Source organism: Falco punctatus (assembly GCF_963210335.1).
Source record: "Falco punctatus genome assembly, chromosome: 8".
NCBI lineage: Eukaryota > Metazoa > Chordata > Aves > Falconiformes > Falconidae > Falco > Falco punctatus.
Window position 1 is genome coordinate 10,794,960 of NC_137588.1, and position 15,165 is coordinate 10,810,124.

At 45.4% G+C, this 15,165-nt stretch overlaps 1 protein-coding gene across 6 annotated transcripts in view; it reads left to right on the forward strand.

Annotated features, from left to right (window-relative positions):
• The window catches only part of ERBB4 (erb-b2 receptor tyrosine kinase 4), a 640,461-nt gene that overhangs the window by 622,709 nt on the left and 2,587 nt on the right, over window positions 1–15,165 (forward strand). For 2 of the 6 annotated variants that reach the window (XM_080399817.1, XM_080399816.1), the window contains exons 26-27: window positions 5,915–6,206; window positions 8,818–15,147. In XM_080399817.1, coding sequence (XP_080255943.1) covers window positions 5,915–6,206; window positions 8,818–9,254 — 729 coding nt within the window. In that variant the 3' untranslated portion in view covers window positions 9,255–15,147. Of the gene's footprint in view, window positions 1–5,914; window positions 6,207–8,817; window positions 15,148–15,165 lie in introns of those variants that run through there. The other 4 variants (XR_013930081.1, XR_013930082.1, XR_013930083.1 and 1 more) reach the window with 4 other exon arrangements.

Genomic DNA, 15,165 nt, shown 5'->3' on the forward strand with positions numbered 1-15,165 from the left:
ATGTCATGTTTGTGCCTGAAATTCAATCGTGGTATAAAGAATGGAATCTCAGGCATTTCTGGTTAGGGCTGTTCATGGGCAGTTAAAAAGGCTAGGCTCCTTCTGGAGGACGCTTAGAGTTTAGATGTCAATGGATGTGTGCACGCCAGAGCTAGTGGATATAATGTATATTACACGATCAAAAGGAGGTGAGTAATGATTCATCTTTTTTTTTTCCGGTATGCAAGTTGAGACATTTTAAGCAGTCTTATGTAATGAGATCTTTGAGCAACCAGCCTCTGAAATCTCTGTCCATGTCAACAAGCTAGAGATCTTTATCATTCAGGTCAGAATTTCAGGATCAGAAATCCAAAAACCTAGATCTCAGAAAAGGAACATCAGCTCTGTATTTCAACATTGTATTTCAGATGCAAAGCCAGCAACAGCAACAATGAAAAATTTACAGAGTAAAGTGGATTACACATACAAATCAAGCTACCTAAGTTTTACTTGATAAGGTCCAAATGTATTTTCTGCTCACAGTGTGATTCATATCCTGACCGTGTTCTGGCTGGGGGTTGTTGTCTTAGAAGCCTGCAAAATCATGACATCACATTGCAATTAGCAGGCAATGTAAAGACATTTAAACATTTATATCACATTTTCAGCCCCACTAATTGGCATGACAGCTGTTTGCTTTGCCTCCTTTTTTTGGAACAGTGGCCACAGGGTATTAACTCATGGGGAAAACAGTAAAGAAAAAAAATAATGTACAGACAACAGTGGTTTGGGGAAGAGCCAAGATGTAAGGTTCTGTGTTAAGCATGTTGTTGCACGATACCTATGTTTAGTACAGAGCTAAAGGGGTGGCATGAAGAAAATCCCATTACTGTGATCTTAGTGGGCAGGTTACTGACTGGGAAGGGTCTTGTCAGCAAAAATAAATGCATTAATACTAGTCCAGTCTCTCCTGACTTCTTGGGACAGGGCTAGTCTAAGAGGGCCTGTTATGTTGTTACAGTTGCATAGTGTGTGATTAAATCTTAGAGTCCTGGCCAAGAAGATTTAAAGCTAGGACAGTGGGTTTAGCCTTTTGTGATGCGGGTGGAGCAAAGCCTGCCCACGGATAGATAATGTGGCCATCCTAGAACAGTATTTTTTTTAAGTTGCTAATCATCTAAACATTTACTGGCAGAGGCGCATAGCCCTGTGTGCTGAAGTCAAACATGTTGACAAAAGACTTGCTTTTCTAAGTTACTTTTAAGAGATCCCTGTGAGCTGTGAACAAAGGAGTTCAAGACAACCCTCCCCTTATTCATCTAGAATCAGTGAACCACAAGTTGAAATTCATGGGAGTGCCCCTGTGAAAATAGAAAGATGTAAATTAAAAGTGCGTAATATAGCATGGTGTAGTACCAAATAGAAAAGGAGTCGTTACAGTCACTGGTTTAGTGTCTGTAAAAAGTGGACAGCAGTGAACTCTAATCCCCAGCACATAATACTAAGACAATATTGCTACAGCTCTTTTCTCTCTTGCATAAGCTGGAGGGCTTTAGCCACCTTAGAAATCAAAAGAAGCAAACCCCCTCTTCAGAGTCTCGTAGCCTGCAGGCGGGAGGGAAGGAAGCTGGAGAACTTCAAAGAGAGGTAGAGGATTCCCAGTAGAGCTTTGGGATTCCTCACCGTTGAGAGAGCTGACTTTCTAGTCACTGCTTTGTATTTCTTCTCTGGATCCTACCTGTAATCATCAGTGTGCCTAAATCTTCACCATCTTCTATGGACCATAGTTTACTACTTATCTGTCTTCACAACTTCCTCCTCCATCTTTTTGGAGTAGGCAGAAAGCTTCCCTGAATTCAAGTAAAAACAAGATCAGAGGGCAAGGAGAAGGCAGATTAAGTCTCCTGCAGTGTAACATCCTTTAGCTATCAGCAGGACTTCGAACTAGCATCTGGCACGCTCGTGGGATGTTTTTAATCCATTTGTCTAACACATTATGAGTTGCAACCTGTCCTTGCCCATGTGTCATTACAAGTGGACTGTAAGTCTGTGGTGCAAAAGAAAGGTGAGGGATTTCAGGGGGGATTTGACCTCTGCAATCAAAGCATCTCCAGTTTTCACTGTGTTCCCTGTTTAAAGCGACTTTCCCAGTTATTCCAAACAAGCCTTTTGCAGAAGACTGCAAAGTTACATGCTTGCTGCACAGTCTGTATCCAGATGTGTATTGATGTCTGTTCCCTTTTAAAAAGTAATCTCCAGTAAAGTGTTCCCTCTCCTGTTACAATCTTCTTCACTCTCAAGTGCGATCATCTCAGCAAGGTAACTGCTGACTTTGGTTCTTCCTTCCCTCCTTGTGAACATCTCTTGGCTGTTGCTCTTCTGGATACAAGTACACTTTGCTTGACTGAGAGAAGGAGACCATGCCTGGCTGGGGCAGCACTGAAGCTTCCAGGCTGATCCAACCAAGTCCTCTGTCATCTGTCTGTACTGCCTTACACAGCACTTTCTTTGCAGTTGGCATCATCCTGGCTTCTCTGGCTGTCAGCAGCCACAGCTGAGCCAGAGAAGCCAAAGTTGCTCCCAGGCCTTGGGCTTAAGTTTAAGCTCTGCTTTTCAAATATAATGAGCTCTTTGGCAAAAGCTTAATGAAGTGAGTCACAGTTAGGCTAGACTTCAGTGGTGTCTCATCCCCTCCTCCCTCAGCCCTATTACCCATGCACAGAGCCCCTGGAGCTCCCAATGGAGCTCCCACTGGCTGCACAGAGCAAAGCTCTACCACTCGTGCTAAGGGAGAACCAGTGGCTGCTCAGCTCCCTCTGCACCAGCTGAACCAGGCCTGCATTGGGCTTTTCGGTTCAAGAGCGATTTGCTGACAGCAGAGGAGATTCAAGTTCAGCTCCAGACTCTAGAGAAGTATTTCAGTGCTTTCAGACTGTCTTTTGTCCTTGTGCTTCCTGTTTCTCCCTGTTGCATTTAGGTCTTACTACCATCTCCCTTCCTACTCAGCCTCCTGTCACGTGCTAGCCCTTTCTACTTCCTGGCACCTCACAGTCTCTTTCACTTGCCATTGCCTTCTGTTCCTTTGCAAGGCACCATTCCCTAGCTCCTGACCATCCCTGCTGCCAGCTCCCCCAGCATCACCTTCCTTGTAAGCCTCTCAACTGCTCCGCAATCTGCTCAGACTGCTATTTTCTTCTCTTCCTCCTCCCTGGGCACTGGCCAGGGGGGTTATTGAGACCATGGGATAGATCCCCTCCTGTGTTTCCTTCCAGCATCTAGTTTCGCTCAGGAAAAACAGAGAGAGTCCTGCTCAAGCTTTGCTAATGGGTGGTGCAGATAGACAATTCAGCTAACAAAGATTTTCCTGTGCTTTTGTAATTTGCAACCTGGAGTCTTTTTAAGTCATAACTTGGCTAAATAAGGACAAATTTTCATGGGGCTGGTGAAAAGTGTATCTCTAGCTATGGCTCATCACTGCATTTGCACCTCAGAAGGTGTTATATCTGAGTAACCAAATGCCTGTGGCGGTATTTCAAATAGAAAGAAATTCTCCATCACCAGAAAAGGGTCTTCAGGCAGACAGTATGCATTTTTAAAAAGTTAGGGGTTTTTAAAGTTTTTTCCTGATGCAGGTATTTTGCTTAAACACAAAACATTCTTTTATAAAATAAGACAATTTGACAGTGACCACCATCATCATCCTGATGTTTTGTCAAGGAATTTATAAGGGAAAGATTGACTGTAGAACATCCAATCCTTACTATGTGAGGATGCATGTTGTCTTTTAATTTTGATATGTTTCTTGGTGTGGATGTGGTTTTGAAACAGGTTTTGGTTACCGAGATAATTTTCTAAAGTAGAGTATTCTCAGGGTGGTTAGACGTCTTTCCAGAGGCAGTTTTTCCTTCTAGTTTATCTCAAGTTTAGACCTTCTTTCTTCAAACCCTTTTTCTCTCCCCCAACTAGGAGATAAATGAAATGTAATAAAGTTTTTGAAATAAAATGGGAAACAAAGAAATTATGATGAACTGATCTTTCAGTGTAAAAAGTAACATTTTGGCATTAGAAACTCCCATGAAAAATAAAATTTGTTTTGGTGTGGTTTTATTTTCCTCAAAAAAATCAGCATTTCTTCAATAAAAAACAGGCTAGTTTTGAGAAGCAGTAATATATTTATTATATATTATATAAATGCAGATGCTGTGCTGGTCATGTTACAGCAGTTCAGGGTCCACAGGCCAGTGTACAATGGTTCCAGAAACCAATATCATAATGAAGATCTCTGCATAGATACTGCAGACTTCTCAGTAAAACCCCTTAGCCTGTGATACAGAGGTGACATTAGAAGGGTGAGCAGGACCGTGGCACACTGGAGTCTTGAAATCCAGGTGCCGCAGTGATATTTGGGTTTACCAGAACTTAGGGGCTGTTTTTACTGGGATACTAAGCTAGCTGTGACCGTCTAATTACAGTCCTGCACCCTTCTGACCTCCCAGTTATTCCTCTCCTGCTTTGTCCCTGGGAAAGCAAGCCTTGTCTTGGAGCTGGACGCTGCTTTCTGCACTTCTCCTGCCCTGTATTTCCTCTGAAGTTGATTGCATCGTCTGTCATTCTTTCTGTACAATTTGCCTTTCCAAAAACGAAACAGGAGACATTTGCAGGGTATACGGGAGCTGTCAGCAGGTGTAACATGGCACATGCCCTTACCCAGCAAGAGGAACTCAGCAGCCCTCCCTAAGACTGGTGAGGCACACAGTTTGTCGATGTTGGTGAGGTATTTGCTGTGACTGAATTCTTTGATTTTGGATTCAGTTAGGAAATCCAATGTGCATGTTTCTCCCCGTTAGCTCACAGCTCATGTGACTTGTTTCATTCGTGTGACCTCTTATTACATATCCATCATTCCATTTTTCTTTCCTATTAGAGTGAAATTGGACACAGCCCTCCTCCTGCCTACACCCCTATGTCAGGAGTAAGTATTTCACATTCAGCCTTCATCCTTTAGGATTTCCTCCTTCCCTCGCTTCATACTTTCTGTTTCAGACCCCTTTTTCCTAGCCGAAAAGCTAACAGTGAATGAAGTGTGTATATAAGCAATCAAATAGTCAAGATCTCTACTCAGCCTGGATTCATGTGCAAGCTCTATGGACCCACACCTAAAATTCTGCTAACTTTTCTTGAAAGAGCATTTAGGTAACAGGCTTGGATGAATCTGTTCATTTTTCCTTCCTATTTATAGGTCAAAATTTCCTTGCACACCCTAGCTGACAAGCAAAATGGTAGGTCGAGTTGAACCGTTGAGTTGAGGTACCAGCATAACACAGTTCACCAGCCTGAAATGCACTGCCTGGTGGAATTGCATAGTGTTTGGGCGGCCATGTGATTGTCGCTGTAGGACACCCTAAAAGTAGGCCCCCCCAGAATAAACGGAGTTCAGATATGATCGTGTCCTCTATCCCCAGTCTCCTTTGCAGATTTCCCTAACATGAGGTTTAAGGGTTTTGTTCAGAAACCAGGGGAGATTGCCAAAGTAATAGAAGAGATAGCCTGTTTGCCTCTTGCAGCTGTGTAAATCCAGCCTCCACAGGTCTAGGCAGGAGACAAGTTTTCCTGCCCCATTTCCAGCCCTGAGCAGCCAGCTTGCTTCCCTGCTCCCCTCGCTGCTCTGGTGGTGAGTCCCTGGGAGGGGAAGCCAGCTCAGCACCACTGGGCAGACAGATACTTTGCCAGTCCGCAGCATAGCCTGTGCTGCTGCTGATGCCGCAGCGCTGGCAATGCAGCAGTCTGCAGGATGGACAAGGGTACGCCTGCCCCGTGGAATGCGTCATTGAGCAGTTGAGGCCAGAAAGGCACAGGAGCCACAGAGGTGACATAGTGTTGAATATTCTCTCCCTTCGGAGCCTCCTTTCCCATGCTGCCTTTTCTTTTTCAACAGAACCAGTTTGTGTATAGAGATGGTGGCTATGCTGCAGAAGTGCCGATGCCATACAGAGCTCCTGGCTGCATAATACCAGAAGCACCAGTTGCTCAAGGGGCCACTGCTGAGATCTTTGAAGACACCTGCTGTAATGGCACGCTACGGAAACAAGTGGCAACCTTGTCAAAAGAGGACAGCAGCACCCAGAGGTACAGCGCTGATCCCACAGTCTTCATACCCGAGCGGGTCGTGCGAGGAGAGCTGGATGAGGATGGTTACATGACGCCGATGCGAGACAAACCTAAAACAGGTAAAAAATTATCTTTCTGGAGAAACTCCTGGTCTAATCTGACCACTTTCTCTCTTTTTCTGTCTCAGCAGCTTTTCACCAAAAATGGCTTTATTGAGTAACCCAGCAAGGTTGAAACATTCTGACTAGGTTAATAGTTCTTTGCATGGCAATTCATTTTGCTTTGCTTAATTTTCTACTTAGAAGAGCTTAAATCTGCCAATATGTCAAGTCTGGTATTTCCCCCTTTTAGTTTTCTTTCTGGGAAATGAGACAGGAATTAAAAAAAAGCCAAACCTTCTTGTAATCCCAACACAAATCTTCAGGTTTTTTCCAAGAAAAGGATCTATCTTTGGCCAGCCGTATTCTCCACTTTGCTTTCTTTATTGATCTTCTTTATCTTCGTGGCATTGTGCTTGGTAAATGTCATGTTGAACATATCACAGAACCAATACACACACCTGGCATTTTATACCCAAGAGAAGTTTAGGATTGAAAGAACAAGATGTGCTTCAGAGACCATCACTGCAAGGTGAAGTTTGCCTAGATCTGTGCCAGCTCAGATTTTTATGCTTCCCAGTTCGCTGTCATTCATTTCTTCCTTTTTAAATAGTGACAGCAGTCATTTAGATGTAAGGGGATGTGTCATTAGTAATTTGCTTTCAAACCTTTGCATTAGCTTTAAAGAAACTAATTAATGCAAATGTAAATGCCAAGTAACTACTGTGTTTGCTAAGAATTTGGAAGCCACTTACCCTTGGTGTTACATGGTGGAATCGGAGGGAGCCCTGAGGCTTGACCCATGGCTGTAGCAATTGTGGGAGTGCACTTATGGCCCTGCTCTTCTGCAACCACCCTTGCAACCAGAGATTTGATGCTGCAAGTTTGCTTCAGTGTAAGCCCACACATATGTTCACATACAGGTTCACCCTGGGGATCTTTAGTGTTCTGAAGGAACTAAACACTTCACAGATGCTGCCTGAGCCCTCCTGCAGCAGCTCAGGAGAAAGCACCTCCTTCCTGTGTCACTGGGCACAGGCACAAGGATGTTGCAGTGTGGCCACAGTGCTGCGCGCTGTCAGCTGGGGGTTTCAAATCAAAGCACTGCTTGGCTGTCATCGCCTTAAAAAAAATAAATGTTCCCACTCTGCGGTTGGTACAGGCACATGTGCCTCTTCATCCTGGGTTCAGCGAAGGTTTAGCTAAGTGCTCAGAGGTACTCGCTAAGTCTTGAACTTTTGCATTTAATAGTTTTGGCCCTGTCCTGGATAAGGACAGAGGTGAGGTGAGGACATAGCCAACCTCTTAAAACAGGCAGGACTTTGTGTGGAGGTGTCTCCAGAGCCCATGACCAGAGCCATGCCACTGGAAATGGAGGTCTTGTGTTGGCACCCCTGTGCAGCACAGATCAGCTGAGAGATCATCCCTCACTAACAGCAGCAGCACGGAGACCCTGTTTTGTAAGGCACCTCTAGGCTGTGAGAAGGAAAGCAGAATTAATACTGGAGTGGTTTTGATCTGATGATTTCCAGCCTTGAATGTACTGGATGCTTTTGACATACCTTGCTGCAGGGGTCCCACCCCCAGGCACTGTTGTCCCTGGCTCACCTCCAAGCCATTGCCTTTGCAGCCCACGTGCAGTGGCAGTGGCCTCCCTCCTGCCCAGGCTGGCTGGCTTTCTGCTTTGCTGCGAGACCTCATTACACACAGAGCAGGGCAGGACATGACACTCAATGCATCCATCGCTCTGTGGCTCAGTCACTTGTGTGTGGCCGGGGAAGAGACCTTACTCAGCACGCACTTTTAACCTAGGACAGCCAATGTCTGGGTTTCTCTTCCCTCCCACCTCCTGTCTAGCTTCCCATGCAAACTCCATATGCCTTAAAACCTCTCTGCAATTCAGCTACAATTTTTTGTAGTGTTAATCCACAGAAAGTGATCTGAAGTGACTGTAACCTGCTCCAAGTCCTGTTTTGGAGCTGATGTAAGGCTCTCTTGTACTCTTTCCAAGGCTCATTTGAATCATTTTTTTTATAACACTTTGAGGCCCTTTGTCCTTCAGGGATGGAAGGTTTTTAATCAGGCAAATTGTTCTGTTAGAAATGAAGCTGTCTTAGAAGTTAGCCCTGGGGGATGGTTTTTGTGCAGAGAGGCTTAACTAAGATTTCTATAGAGCTTTCTGGATGGAAAGACTGCAGAGCCGAGGGTTTGACTGATATGCCCAAGGTTGCAACAGAGAGTCAGCAGCAGAGGCAGAAGTCGCTTGGTGTGTTTGTTGATCATACACTGAGAGAAGTCCAGGATCACGCAAGGTACATGGGCTGTGACTCAGCGAGAACTTTAGTTTAGTTTACCAGTATGTTTGATGAGTCACTTCATCTTCCAGGGTCTTCACTTTAACCCATATTGTCTGCTTAGGTTGCAAATTCTTCACTCATAGCAAGTGTGTGTGTTCAACGTAGTTGGCACCTGAACTCATCTGGAGTTCTATGAATGGCTGGGATGGAGGATGCACAAGTGCAAGTACTGCTTCTGGTAAAGCCTGGTAGTAACTTACACATGATGCTTGCTATATGGATGGATTACTCCCTCCCTTTGCTGATTTTTTTTTTTTTTTTTAATTTTACCTTAGATTATCTAAACCCTGTGGAAGAGAACCCATTTGTTTCCCGACGAAAGAATGGAGATCTCCAAGCTGTAGACAACCCAGAGTATCACAACGCTCCGAACGGGCAGCCCAAAGCAGAGGATGAGTACGTGAACGAGCCGTTGTACCTCAACACTTTTGCAAACACCTTGGAAAATGCTGAGTACCTGAAGAACAATTTGCCGGAGAAAGCCAAGAAGGCCTTTGACAACCCAGACTACTGGAACCACAGCCTGCCCCCACGAAGCACCCTCCAGCACCCGGACTACCTGCAAGAGTACAGCACAAAATACTTTTACAAACAGAATGGACGGATCCGGCCCATTGTGGCAGAGAATCCTGAATACCTCTCCGAGTTCTCCCTGAAGCCTGGCACTGTGCTGCCCCCGCCGCCCTACAGACACCGAAATACAGTGGTGTAGTGACCGCGGTCTTACGGAAGTGGAAAGGCAACCCCTTCTAGCTGCCTCACTCTTTCTCTCTCGCTCTCCTTTTCTCTCTCTCCCCTCCCTCCCTGTCTTTCTCCCATGAGCTTCCTCTTCTTGCCAGTTCACTCATTTTTGATATTTCTAAGTGAAAGGATGTCTTGGAGTTGTTTGCAGATTGGGTTGGGAACCTGGAAGGAAGGAAGGAAGGAAAGAGACTGAAAGAAGGCGTGTACGATCTGGCATTTCTCACTTTCCGCAGATGCGGAGGTTCAGATGGTCAGAGAAGCCAGACAGTACCAGTAAAGGCCAGTGGCAGTGTTGCCTGCTGTTCAGCTAGTTCTCAGCAATTCAACTCAGACACTGTAGGGAAAGCCACAGAGAGGCTGTTTCTTTCAGCAGGAACTGATGAGAGTCTGTACAGCATTTCTGGAAATCTCAGTGCAGTTTCCATTGGGGGAAAAATGGACAATTTTTATATCATGTGTGATAGCATAGTAATTGAGATTGAGAATCCAATTTCTTTCTCTAACACTTTCTATCCCACCAACTGAAAATGGCTAACCTGGCTTTTCGTAATCGTTCAGATCTTCATCGTGGCTTTCCAAGAAACGATGATGTGACTCTAATGTATGGCAAAACCCTTTTTCTGAGCCACACCATGATTTTGTGCCAATTCCTAACCACAGAGACTCCCGCTCAGAACTGGTACACGACACGACCATTTTTGTATATGTGCCAACGTGACAAACACTTTAAACACAAAAACCCTTTCAGAAGAGAGTAACAAAACCACGCCTCCAACGTGTTCTTTTTGAAGCTAAAAGACAGGCCAAGAAACCAAGATTTGTATGCAAAAAGCATTGCTTTCCTCTTTTGTACCTGCTGACTATAAATACATAGTAAGACCTAAACAAATTCTTCCCTCTTTTTCTTCTTCGTGATCATGAAGGGAGTTGAGGATGCTGTCAGGCAACACTGAGGGCAAGATGGAGAACTGGAGAGTTTGATATGGGTCATGAAGTCTGCTGGTGCTCTGTGGGGTGGTGGTGGGAAGGGTCCTTTAAACTGGAAGACAGACACTGGACTGGAGAAAACGCACATAGCGGTTCACTGGAAAGTTAGTTTGCACTTATGCTCCGATTTTATTTGAACTGTTTTCTGGATTTTGAATGAAGCAATATGGAAGTGACCAGCAAAATGTTAATTTTAAATTAAAAAAGAATTAATTATATGTAAAGGATGACTGTGGGAATGCCAAAATGAAGCAAATCAAGTCTTTGGAACAATGTCTACCAGTTCTGAGAGGCCATTGCATTGACTGCTTCAGAGAATACAGTGACAGAGCAAGCAGCTCTTACTGCTGCCGTGTGAAGGACAGCAGAGCAAGCTCTGAAAGGGATTGGAGGAGAGAAATGGCTTTTTCTGGCTTGCAGCACAGTACGGAGTACTTTTTTCTAAAAGGAGGATTACTCTGGCACAGAAGGCGGTGCGTATGAGGTTTGAGAAGTCAAAATGTGCATGACTCGCAGAGCTTTCCATCAAAAATGCAAGTAAGTATGAGTCAGTCTCCTCGCACTTAGTTCTGCTTTCATCAACCTCGTTTTTTAGGTAGACACCCCCACCCCCTGGCCTGCTCCTCTTTGGAAATGCTTTCAGCCAGAGTTCTGGATGGTTTTAGCAACCTGAGGCAGATGGAGCTGGGAAGGGAGGCGTAAGGGCCAGAGACTCTGATGGCTTGCTCCTGACATGCCAAGACCCATGTGTGTAAGAGCATTTGCGTACCTAGTTCCCACCAACAATCTTAAGGAACTATTAAGTACCTTTGAAGGTCTGCCTATATCTTCATCCACAAGGCTTTTAAAGGGGAAGAAACAATACCTGGTGGATGGCAAACTTAGGTGATACAACAGTATTTCAGTTTATGCGCTTCGGTACTGTTAAAGTTGAGATCTTTGGGGTGACCTAACCTGACAACACAACCAGCAACAATCACTGGTCTGGAAATGGCATCAGGCTCCTCCAAATCCCTGCCACCTCAACAGCTTGCCACCTTTAATCCTAGCAAGGAGAGGAAGGAGTAAGAAACAAGGAATAGTTACCCAGATCTTGGTGGCTGAAGGTCAGCTTGACAAAGGTATGAGGAGATTTCAAACCTGGGTTGGTTGATATGCTTGTTGTGTGTGATCACTAGGTCAAGGCTGGTTCAGCCAACAGCCTGTTTCTGCTTCAGGTGTATTCAGGCCAGCTTGAACCAGCCGCAGGGCAGATGTTAAACCTCTAAACCGAGTACGTGGCTGAAGAGTCTGAAAACAACAAGAACAAGTACAGATCTTTGAAGCTATTAAAAGGAGATGTTGGGTCAAGTGGTACCAAGGTGGTTTCTGATGGCAGAACAAAATGACCAGCAGACCAGTAAAGTGGGATAGATGGTTACAAAAACATCATGCATCTGGGAGGCCTTGCCTCCTCCTGCTGCCCTCCCATAATGCCTCATGATCTTGGCAGGAGACAGAGGCGGGGGGCAGGAGGGCACAGGGGAGTGGTATGAGGTCCTGGAGACACCACTCCAGGGAAGATTTGCCCACGGTACTGCTCACAGGGTGTTGTCTGAAGCACAGACAAAGGTCTGCCAGGTTGGGATGCACTTGCCAAGCTGCCTGGAGACAAAGACCGGCAGAGGATCATGGATGTCCTGTTTCAGCGCAGAACCAGCTCGGGTACATAGGTAGGTAGAGAAAGGGGGTGATTGGTCCCTGAGCAGGTCTTGTAACAGAGTAACTCCTAATGGAGAAAAAAATAAAATTAAATCCTGGTACAGCTTATGCGTTTGAATTCAAAGAGGTGCACTCAAAGGCTGCTGGGGCAGAAGCAGGCACACCACCAGACCCGGAGGGATGGTGCTGGGATGTAGCGGCTCACGGGAGGTGAGGCCCATTTGTTTCTCTGGTAATTAAGTAGTACTGGTGTTGGAAACAAGCCCATCAAATAATCAGAATGTAAATAATTGTCTTTTTTAACATTTTAACATTTTGTTTCTTAAAAAAACTTGAATTATTTATTCATTCTAATTGTTGACTGTGGGTGTGATGTAACATATCAAGTGGCATGGAAATGCAGCGGTTCCTTGAGGTGAGGCAGCGTGACGGCCAGAGCGGGAGCTGCCTTACGCTGGGGCTCTGACACGCAGCCAGGCTGCGCTCTGCTGAGCCCTGCTAGCTGTGCCTTCAACAGCAGAGGGATAACAGAGGGTTAACGAGCACAGTAGTTCGTGATGGTGGGAAACTCAACAGACTGCAGCCTCACTAGTGGGTATTTTTCTTCCATGAGCTTCTGGTTTGAGTTGCAGCTGCCAGCAGCGGCCCTTAGGTTTCCTGCTGTGCCAGCAGTTGACCTGTGTTGCACTGTGTGGGCCTGCGTGGTGCTGAGGCGTCTGGTTAGCTGCTCCTTTTCCCTGCTGGGGGTGGCAGTCCTCGGAAGACAGCCCGTAATTCTGCATGCTTCCTCCAGAAGAGTTGGAGGAGCTGTTCTGAGCTCCTTTGGCAGATTTTTGTCTCTTTGCCAAAGGAAGTTTCACCGTGGTTAAAGAAAAAAAGCAAAACCGAGAGCAGAGCTGTTTGGCTGCTTTAATCTGATCAGCAGAAATACCTGGCTGGCCCCAGCTCCCGTGTTTGCCTTAGGGGGTATAGCTGCTGCTTTGGTGAAAGAAGTCGGGCAAATGCACGTGGCAGAATCATGGCAAACATTCAACTGTATTGTGTTGTAAAAGATGAGGGTCAGGCTTTTTAATGAATAATTACAGGTTTGGGGGGGAAGCAGATCTTTCGGAATGCAAACTGCATTCTGTCAGCACAAAGCAGTAGCTGAGAGCATCAGCAGAAGCGTGTTGTCTGGGTGTAATTAATTCTCTGGTTCTACAATGGTATCTGTGCATAGCACTGTCAGTTTTTATGGATTTTATACTGCAGTCTCCTATTTGTAAATGTTTTCCTTTCCCGTATTGTAGCCTGTGCAGCAGAAGAGCAGTGACTAACTTTTCAAGAGCAGGTATCCGAGTGTGTATCAGCCTTTGTTCAAAGCACAAAGCAACACACTAAATGAAAGACAGCAACAGCTTATTTTTTCCTAATCTCTTTCAGTGATACTTGTCTTGGATGTTATTATCTACCTGAGGGTTATTTCAAACAGATATGAATGCTGGATCTGATTGACTTGCTGTAACATAATTGACTGAAACCAACTACTTTTTAAGTTTCCTTCTTCAGCTCTTTTCATTTTTTTTCTTTTTCTGCAAAATAGCCAGGAGGGATTCTTACATTGCCATTCACTCAGATGTAGCGGAGTATTTACAACTTGCTTTCAAACAGGTCATCTCTCACAGGTAGCGAGCAATGGAAATAAATCGGAGCGACTATCAGCAGTAAGAGCCACCGGGTGGGTCTGTTTCAGGTTCCTTAAGCTCAGCCCAGGAATGCTTTTCTGTGTACAAAGAAAGGTTGCGTTAACCCTGGTTGAACCACTTGGTAGAAAACGCATTTCTTGACTGCAGGAATTGTAAGCAATGATCTTGTTCCAATTATTTCCTGAATTAATGGGTAAATACCTGTCTTTTCCTGTCCTGCAGCTGGTAACTCCAGAGGCTGCGTGCAAAGGGCACTTGTGTAGATGTGGTGCTGGGGCAGGGCAGCCTGTACATGTGCCACCGATCTGATACCAGTTTCCACTAAAGATCTGAAAGGGAGCTATAGGGCAGTGTTTCCCTCCATGCCCCATCCCCAGACACCACTAATCCCAGCCTAGAAGTAAAGAAAATGGCAACTCTGAAAGCCCAGCTTGTCCCTGGTGCTCTGTGGAGCCATTCTTTCCATAGCTACAGATAGATCTGGGCAGTATGGATGAGAAATACTAGCTGTGAGATCAGTCAGCCTAGAAATATAGCTTGGGAGGAGTGGGGTTTTTTTCTGATGATGGACCTCTATGGAGAACTCCGATACTAAAGAAAATGTTTATTTTTTTCCTGCCGGGTCTGTGTAGGTGTCCTGTATCATGGTAGCAGCTAAAGGAATGACGGGATTATTTGGGCCAGTGAGATGAGGAGAATGGCACAAGTCAGAATTAGGCTGTTGGTCATGTAATTCCCCAGGATGACTGAAGGCATCCTCCTGGTCAGCCCTACTGCTTCTGGGAGCCCTCTGCACCCTCCACAGGCATCGTGTTATGCAAGGTAACTGCAGCACCCACGTGCGCACACGCACAGACACTCGCACCCTCTGTCTGCTGACCCCTTTAGAGAGAGAGAATGGGAGAAACATAAATGCTCTGGGGACTGACAGCTGGGGCATTGCTTACTTGTCAGGATGGATTTTCCCTCACTTTGCACAACTGGCGTATCGGGGCTTCCACCCTTATTTCCCAGTCACATTTTGGATCTATTGAGGCCAGGTAGGTGTTTACCTGCTTTGAAGGCTGGTCAACTTGAGGATGACTGGTGGAACAGAGGCATGAACCAGTGCCAGGCCTCCAGTTATCAGTCCCCTCTTTGGCTTTTAAAAAGCACAAAAGGTGGTGTTACTTACAGTTACGTGGGCTATGCATCCTTCGTTTCTAGCTCTGTCACTTGCAATATTTTTATTGCCATGGATCTTAGACCTCTGCTGCTGATGAAGCAGTTCATCTGTAGTTATATAAAATAGTGGATTTGGGTTCAAATTCATTTTTAGAAAGCCAAGACTGTGTGGGGTGGGGTTGGTTGGCTGTAATAGTCACACTCCATCCCATGCAAGGAGCTGCAATCATCTCACAGGGCAGCCTCTGTGCAGCGTTGCTGTGCTCACAAGCTTCCCCCTCTTTTTATTTTCTGGCTCTTGCTATGCGTTACACAGGTAGAAAAGGTAACGTAAAAAGCTTA